The 9,081-nt window shown below is 42.5% G+C and overlaps 1 protein-coding gene across 1 annotated transcript in view; it reads left to right on the plus strand.

The window, feature by feature from the left end:
• The window catches only part of LOC117911693 (transportin-1-like), a 61,041-nt gene that overhangs the window by 21,251 nt on the left and 30,709 nt on the right, over positions 1-9,081 (plus strand). Inside the window, 4 exon segments of the mRNA XM_034826094.1 lie at positions 1,217-1,324; positions 1,858-1,962; positions 2,553-2,615; positions 2,708-2,782. Coding sequence (XP_034681985.1) covers positions 1,217-1,324; positions 1,858-1,962; positions 2,553-2,615; positions 2,708-2,782 — 351 coding nt within the window.

The following is a 9,081-nucleotide window of genomic DNA, read 5'->3' on the forward strand; positions in this document are numbered from 1 at the left end:
CCAGTTAGAAGTGGTTTTTGTGTTACTTGATTCTTTTTATAATTATATTAACCTTGATTAGTGAGACTAGAGTAGTGGTAAAGATTATAACCATGAAGTCTTTACATGATTCATTTTCAAGCGCTTTTAGTTTAATTGCCCTTTTTACCTACTAAAACAAGTAAAGACTAGATAAATCGTAGATAGTTACTTCAGAATTAAAAAATTTATATTTAGTACATATGAGATTGAATATATTGAGCCAAAATTTAGTAAAGCTAGGAATAGAAATAGTAGTCAAGTTGATGGAAGGACCATATTTAGGTTTTGTTTGCCTCTTTAGGAGTGGTCCTGAAGAAATAGAAAGGGGATGAAATGGAGTACTATTCACCTGAAATGTTTGTGGTACATATCTTTCTCAACCCAATATCCGATTTCTGTTCTTTTTCAGCTCTCCTAATGACATCCGTTATGCTCCGGAATTTTTTTTTGATAAGTGAAGGCAATTGTATTAAAAGAAAAAGTATACATGATGTATACAAAGCAAACAAGGTGCGAATACACAAAACTCCGTTTTGCTCTGGAAATTGAGTACTGCATCAGCTAGGCCTGCTACATTCAATTAATGAACTTGTGGCCAGCAACGTGTTAGCATTTGGTCTATTGTTCTTAGTGTAAAGTTTATTAAAGTGGAAAAAATGGAGCCCTAGTTGGATGAGGTTTCTCATATTTCGAACTAACTTCACTTTTGGTATAGAAGAACAAAAGTGTGCTTATGCTTTAGTATTTTTCCTTTCAGTTTTGTAATGTGCCTGATCAATTATTCCAATGATTGCATGTTTCTATCCCCATTTTGCTGGCAGAGCCGCCGGTCTAGTCAGTTTGTACATGGTAGTATGTATTTACCAATTAATTTTCTTTCTTACAAGAGCAATATGTGCAAGAACCTGTTACTACTTCTGGTAATATATTTTATCAAAAGGAGTTCTGTCTGTTTGATGGGCAGATCAATATGTGTGCTTATGAAGAAGTATTGATGCCTCAAGTGAATTGATATAGATACAGTGCAAACTGTATGTCCCCATAGACAATCACTTCTAAACATCTTCATTATAATGTAGAATTTTGCATTCTGCTTAGCTGGTCGCATTATATGTAGCTCCTTTAAAAGTTAATTTGAATGACAAGAATATAGTTGTTACAACTTGCAGTTTTTGTTTTGACACTTATCTTTCAGATTGATCCTGCTTCAGCTGGTGTTCAGTATGATAAAGAGTTTATTGTATGCTCTCTCGACTTGCTGTCTGGACTTGCAGAAGGTCTTGGTAGTGGGATAGAGAGTTTGGTATTTCCCTTTCTCCACAATTTTTGGATCTGGAAGTTACATTAGAGAAGGTGTTTTTATGAACAAAAGTTATCCGCCTGTTCTTATTTTTGAAATTGTACAAGTTTTTCATCCTATACAATGGTTCTCTTTTTCTGAAAATGTGCTTTGAGAAGAAATGCACATTATCTAAAGTAATTTAGCCTAACGATATATAGATAATCTGACAATAATTTTATAATCTATATAAAATAATTTTGCTTGATATTCTTCTATATGGGCCTTTTGCATGATGCAAATGGATTCATTGGACGGTATAGGCAACGCAACCATTAAAATCTAGAAACTTTTGTTCACTTATTTAATTCTTAATTACTGGCTTGCATCAGGAGAAGGAAAAGAAAATTTAATCATCTCTAGGCCTAGATAATTGCAAATTGTTCCAGATCTTTAGCTTTTTTGGAATGCACTATTGATGCTGCATAAGAACAAGGGGTCAGTTTTTCTCCTCCATGAATGCATAATGTTGAAACACTTGTTCAATTTTTCTACAGGTTGCGCAAAGCAGCTTGAGGGATCTCCTCCTGCAATGTTGTATGGATGATGAGGCACCAGATGTTCGACAAAGTGCCTTTGCACTTCTGGGTGATCTGGCAAGAGTAAGTTTAAAATATATCAACTGGCTTATATTACATGGCCAAGCATGCATGTACTCTGAGGGCTGAGACTAGGTGTCAGATTTGTCAAATCTCTAAATCTTAGGACAGCAACACAACTGTGTTTCTGAAATGTCCAATTATAGTTGGATTTATTAAGTTAAAATAAGTTGTCTTTGTAACACACCATGATTGGCATGCACACTTAATTTAAAACATGAAAGTATATTGCATAAACATATTAAGAAAGTGACCTAGGGAATTGCTAGATGATTAGTGATGCTTTCCTCCCCCTCCTATTTTTTAGATGCATCTGTTATCTACTTGTTTGAAATGGAACATCCATATCCATGCCATGTCTTACACAAGCGCTACATGTTAAGCCTTCATTTTTTATCAGCCACTGGATAGCCCAATTGCAACCCTGGCCTGCAGGTTAGGTTCTCATATCCCATCCCTTAAGCAGCTAGTGTGATTTGAGGTTTTAACCTTGTAACCCTTGGAAGGAAAAATTGTTCAACCATATTATTTAGGTGGTTTTATTTTCCTATTCATGTTTAATATATTTCATTCTGTTTGGTGATCTTGTTTAGGTGTGTCCTGTTCATTTGCACCCTCGTTTGTCTGATTTTCTCAATGTTGCGGCCAAGCAACTGGTAATAAATTCATTTCACTAACTGAAAAATATTTTTTAGGTATTGCTTTTTTTTTTTTCTTATAAATTTTATGTAATGAATGATTTATACAGAACACTTCTAAGCTGAAGGAAACTGTTTCAGTGGCAAATAATGCCTGTTGGGCAATTGGAGAATTAGCAGTTAAGGTATGTTCTCCAATTTTTTCTTCAGCAAAATCATTCCACATGATGTGCCTTTCTGGTTTATTGATCTGTCTTAAAAGTTGACTGGATTTTAACATAAGATAGAATGGGTTCCCATTGAAGTTCATATAAAAGAATATATATTTTTTTTTTGATAAGTAAGCACAGAATATATTGATAAGAGGCCAAAAAGCCACACGTATACAGGGGGTATACAAATTAGCTAAGCCTCACAACCAAAAAGAAAACAAAAAAATCCCACCAGCCCTTATGTGGATGCTATCCACTCCAACGAGCCTATAAGAGACAGCGACCTCTCTCCACTATACATTCTCACCCAACACCATAAATTACAGACAAAAGAATTTTTTAGTTTCTGAATATCTATCATCCCCCCCTAAAAGCAAGCCTATTTCTTTCCTTCCAAAGGGTCCAAAAGATGTACAACGGTATAGACTTCCATATCTTTTTCCTTTTTTTCCCTACAAAAGGGCCCCTCCAGCTTAATAAGACCTCCTTTACAGTTTCTAGAAAGACCCACTGAACACCAACCAAAGCACATATCATATCCCATAGGACTTTTGCCACTATACAATGTATGAGGATGTGATTTACAGTTTCCTCTTCGCAGCCACACAAGAAACACCGATTAGGGAGATGCCACCCTCTTTTCTGAAGCCTATCTAGCGTAAGCACCTTGCCCCAAGTAGCTTCCCATGCAAAAAACAGAATTTTTGTTGGGACTTTATCCACCCAAATGTTGTTCTTCGGGAAATTGTTAGCCACGGTATTTACCACCAAGTTGTAGGCTTCTTTACTTTAAACTGTCCGTTTCTCCCCCCTTTCCAAAAAACAACATCCTCTTCTAAAGTAGGATTGTACCCCTCAAAGTATGAAGCAGATTATCTACCATCTCCAACTCCCAATCTTTGAATCCCCTCACAAATCTTAAATCCCAATCTCCTTGGCCCACATTCTGATCCCACAATTCTTCTACAGTGCTATTCCTATTAGCAGCCATCCCATAAAGGTGGGGAAACCTTTGGGACAGCACTGTACAACCGCACCAAAGATCATTCCAAAATCTGATTTTGGTACCATTCCCCATATTAAACGCCATATTTTCCCAACACCAATCTTTTTCCTTCATAATTTCCTTCCAAACCCCTACTCCAAACGTCCCATTAGCCTTTTTGGTCATCCAACCAAATCCCTCTTGCCCGTATTTCGCCAAAAGCACTTGTTTCCACAAATTTTCCTTTTCACAAGCAAACCTCCAAATCCATTTTCCCAACAAAGCTTTGTTTAACGGGATTAGCTTCCTTAGGCCAAGCCCCCCCTTTTCCTTCTCCGTACACACAACCTCCCACTTAACAAGGTGCACTTTCCTTTCCAAGTTTCCTCCTCCCCAAAGGAAATCCCTTTGCAATTTTTCTAGCCTTCGCGCAACCGACTTGGGCATACGGAAGAGAGACATTTGATACAATGGCATACTAGCCATCGTTCTCTTTATAAGAATAAGTCTCCCCCCTTTGGAAATATATTGACGCTTCCAATGCGCAAGTCTTCTCCTCATCTTCTCTTCCACCCTATCCCACACAGCAGCACTCTTGTTAGGAGCCCCCAATGGCGGCCCCAAATACACAGACGGCATAGAACCCACCTTGCAGCCCAATTCCGTTGCCATCTCCTCCATCTCTTCCACCTCGCTAACTGGGATTATTTCACTTTTATCCAAATTTATCCTTAACCTTGAAGCGGTTTCAAACCAAAAAAGAATCCAACTCAAATAAGTTAGATACTCCTTCCTGGCTTCACAAAAAACTATAGTATCATCCGCAAATAGCAGATGGGATACATGCACAGGCTGCCTTCCTCCTCCTCGGATCCTACACCCTGACAAAAACCCCCCTTCAACAGCCCTCCTAATAAGATTGCTCAACACCTCCATTCCCATCACAAAGAGGTAAGGGGAGAGGGGATCTCCTTGCCTCAACCCCTTAGAACTTGGAAAGAAACCGGCCGACACTCCATTCACCAACACCGAAAATTTGGCTGTGGAGATACAACTCCACATCCAACCCAGCCACTTTGATCCGAACCCCATTTTTCTCATGACTTTCATCAAAAACTGCCAATTTAAACTGTCATAGGCTTTCTCTATGTCCAGCTTACAGATGAGACCTCTCTCTTCCCTTTTTTGCCATGCATCAATTACTTCATTTGCAATTAAGGAGGCATCAAGGATCTGCCTACCCATTACAAAAGCATTCTGATCAGTGGATACCACACTCCCTATCACTTTTTTGAGTCTATTGGCTAATACCTTGGCCAATAGTTTGTACAGCCCCCCCAAGAGACTGATTGGCCTGAATTCCCCAAGATCCTCTGCCCCCCCCTTCTTGGGTATCAATACTAGAAACGTATTGTTGATGCTCTTGATGAAGGCACTTTGCTCATAAAACTCTTTGAACAACTCCAAAACCTCCTCTTTAACTAGACCCCAGCATCTTTGCCAAAATGCCATCGTAAAGCCATTCGGTCCTGGGGCTTTGTCCCCATTCATCTCCATCAGGGCACTATGGATTTCCTCCTCAGAGAAAGGGTGCTCCAAGTTCTCTGCCTCTTGCTGATTTAGTTGCTCTAACTGCAGCATTTCTATATCCGCCTTCCAATCTGAATTTTCCGTAAGTGAGTGTTGAAAGGCATTAACAACCCCTTCTCTCACATCCTTCTCCTCAGTCAGCCACACCCCATTTATCTTAATTCTGTCCATATGATTGAATCTACGATGAGCAGCCACCATGCGATGGAAGTAGCCTGTATTTTTGTCCCCTTCCCTTAACCATAATTCTCTAGAATGCTGCCTCCAGTGAGTTTCCTCCAAAGAAGTCCACTTAGCATAACTGTCCTTTGCTTCCTTTTTTGATATTGTTTCCTCCTCTGATAGTCTTCTTTCACTTTCCACCATGTCCCAATGGTCCACTAATTGAAGGGCAGCAACTTTATTGTCTTCCAATCTCCCAAACACTTCCTTATTCCACACTTTAAGCTTTTGTTTCACTGCTTTCGTTTTTGTAGCCAACCTGTAGCTAGCACTGCCTCTCACCTCTACTCCCTGCCACCAGCTATGGATTAGCTCTTGAAACCCTTCAACTTTAAGCCACATGTTTTCGAATCTGAACGGGGAGGGACCTCTTCTCACAGTACCACTCTCCAGCACCACCGGAAAATGGTCCGAAACAGACCTAGACAATCTTTTTTGAGTCACGCTACTGAATTGATCTAGCCAACTAGAAGTAACCAAGAATCTATCCAACCTGGCCCAATACAGATTATTTGGCCCCCCACTCCACGTATAATCTCCTCCTTGCAACGGGAGATCAATCAGACCTAACTCATCTATAACCTGAGCAAATTTCCTCATTGCTGCAGAAATTCTCCCTTGCCTATTCCTCTCATTTTGAGAAAGAATAACGTTAAAGTCCCCCCCTACACACCAGGGTTCTTCCCATAATCCTCTGATTGCCCCCATCTCATCCCACATACAATCCCTCTCATTTTTGGTGAACGGGCCATACACCCCCGTGAACACCCAGACAGCACCATCTTCCACCTTCCTAAACCGACAAGAAATAGTGAACTGACCCTCCTCCCACTCCAACAACTCCAGCAACCTTTTATCCCAACAGATCAGAATGCCTCCTGCCAATCCAGAAGCATCCAAAGCCCTCTAATCTAAGAATCTTCCCACTCCTATGCTTCTAACCATCCACTCAGACATCACTTGAATTTTCGTTTCCTGAATACAGAGTAAGTCTACTTTCTGGCTTCTCACAACGACTTTAATTAATTTCCTTTTAGAGCTATCATTTGCTCCCCTCACATTCCAACACAAAATTTTAAGCTTCATTAACTTCTACAAGTTGGCACCCTTTGTCCTGTGAAGGACTACTCTGCTTGCTTCCTTCCTCATAATTTATTGAGCATTCAAGCCTTTTCAATTCCCTTTCAAATTTTGTCTTCTCTAACGCACCTCTACTGTATATCTTTTCTCTTCTTTTTCTGATTTTTGCCAGGAAATTCAAAATTTCCTTCTCCAACCCTTCTATCGAGAAGCCCAAAAACTGGCTAAATTTGGCCAGATTGCAATCCTCCCATCCATTCTCCCTTTCCTCTCTCGCTTCTTGAGTCACTGCCAACTGTGACCCTCTCTCCCACTCCTTGTCGTTATTATTAACAATGTTGACTTCGATCAAATCCCAGCTCCCACCACCATTATCAACAGATTTAATCCTACTCAGCGGGGTGTCATTTTGTATCTCCTCACATGCAGCCCCAGAATGATCGTAATACTCCCCCTCCGGAGTCCGATCAAAAGGAAGAGAAGAAAAAGAAGAGAACCTCGAGGCCCTAAACCCCCTTTGAAACAGAACAGACCCATACCTCGATTCCTCTTCGATTAAAGCCCGATCAGTCACTGAATGAGACGGTGCCATTTGCTGCTTCCATACTTCTTCCTTCTCCCTTATTTTGAAGAACTCATCTTCTCTATTTCTTCCCTCACTATAATCAGCCCGCGCCCAGAGAGAAACCCTCTCTAACTTACCTTTTCTGCTCTCAGGCTGGGACGGGCCTAAATATTCCCCCGCCAGTCCATTATTTCCATCCAATTCTGGGCTCGCACCAACATCAGCCCACCAAACTGGCTTAGAAAGGACGGCCCAATCCCAGGCCCATCCTCCTCAATCACCACCCCTTTTAGTTTTAGCCCTTTTAATTGGCTCAATGTCATTTTTTCCCCCCATTGGGCCTTAGGAGATAGCGTAACCTCACCAGGCCCGGCCCCAACAATCGCCACCCCATGCCGTTCTGAAGATGCTGGACCCAGGGGAATCCTTCCTGCCCGCAGACGGGCCTGACTGGAGAAGCCCATCCACTTGATCCAGATCTGCAGGAGACCGGGCCCTAGACCCTGCTCTGGCCCGCTTACCAGTCCCATCCCCACCCACCCTCTGACTGCCCATAGTCACGTCAGCAGACAGCAGCAGCGCCTCGGCCTTGCACTGTCCAAATCTTCAACGCGTGGGGTAGCGCGTGCCGCAGCATCACCCCTGACCTCCTCTCTGTAGTTTCCTTTCGAACGGCTGCCCGGTGTCACCTTCCTCATCTCCGGCCTCACTTCCCACCAGAGATAAAGGGAATAACACACCTCCTCCACCACTATGTCTAGCCTGCTCGGCAACCTCCATTCTTTGTCTTGACACGGATGCAAGCCCATTCTAGGTCCACCATCTTCTCCGTCTTGGGATCCATGGCTACAAAACCTCCACACTCGTCCCCCACTTTCCGCAAGATGGACGAAACCCATAATGAAACTGGAAGTCCTAGGATCTTTACCCATACTTCCTTCCTACTCCCACCTTCATCTTCACAACCACACCTAGGGCTCCATCGTTCCAGCCCTAGCTGGACACCTCCCACCCGCCTGCTTCCAGAGGAAAGAACACGATCGGCTTCCCCTCAAACTGAAACTCCAAAGGATCCTGCCCTTTCCATCCTTGCCAACCCTAGCTTACCCCTGCAACCCCAGGACCTCGCCATTAACCATCCTAGTCTCTCCATGTCCATTCCATTTGCTGAGCTAGAATTCTAGCTGCCTACAAGGCAATGCTCCAGTTTGCGCAAGTTACCCCTGATTTCCTCTTCTCTCACTTCCACTCTTATCACTTCAGCCCCCCTGCCATTCGCCCCCTTGACCATTTCCGCGAACAACTTACCCATACTTGGTTTCACCATGACCCTTTCCTCCTGCTTATTCTCCTCTTTGCCATTGCTTCCTACCACCTTCTGTAACATCTCCGCCATGATGTTCCACCCCCCTCTCTCGCCTCTCCTTTCAGAATAAAAATATAAACTCCCTTCTCCTGGTCGACCACCCCTAATCTAATAAAAAACCCTGCTTTGTTCTCATCCCGCACCAGAGAATAGGTTCTCCCATTTTCCCTCCAACCCCTTTCCCATTTTCCTTATCCTCTGCCTTAATACACTGGTTCAGGCTATCCAGGAGGATTTCTACACTCAACGGCCCCAAACGGACCCAAGATGAAACCCCTCCCTTGCTCTCCTCAATAACGATTTGGTTTTGCCCTGTTCTCCTCCACCCCAAATCTCGAAGATCTTTGACTCTCACCCAAAGCTCCCCTCTTTCCTTCTTCTCCTTCTTCGCTGTACTTCTCGAAAACCTCCCTCATCGCCCTCACTCTCTCGCTCCATATCTTAAATAAGTTTGCAAATATAAT

The sequence above is a fragment of the Vitis riparia genome, chromosome 3 (assembly GCF_004353265.1).
Source record: "Vitis riparia cultivar Riparia Gloire de Montpellier isolate 1030 chromosome 3, EGFV_Vit.rip_1.0, whole genome shotgun sequence".
Classification (NCBI taxonomy): Eukaryota; Viridiplantae; Streptophyta; class Magnoliopsida; order Vitales; family Vitaceae; genus Vitis; species Vitis riparia.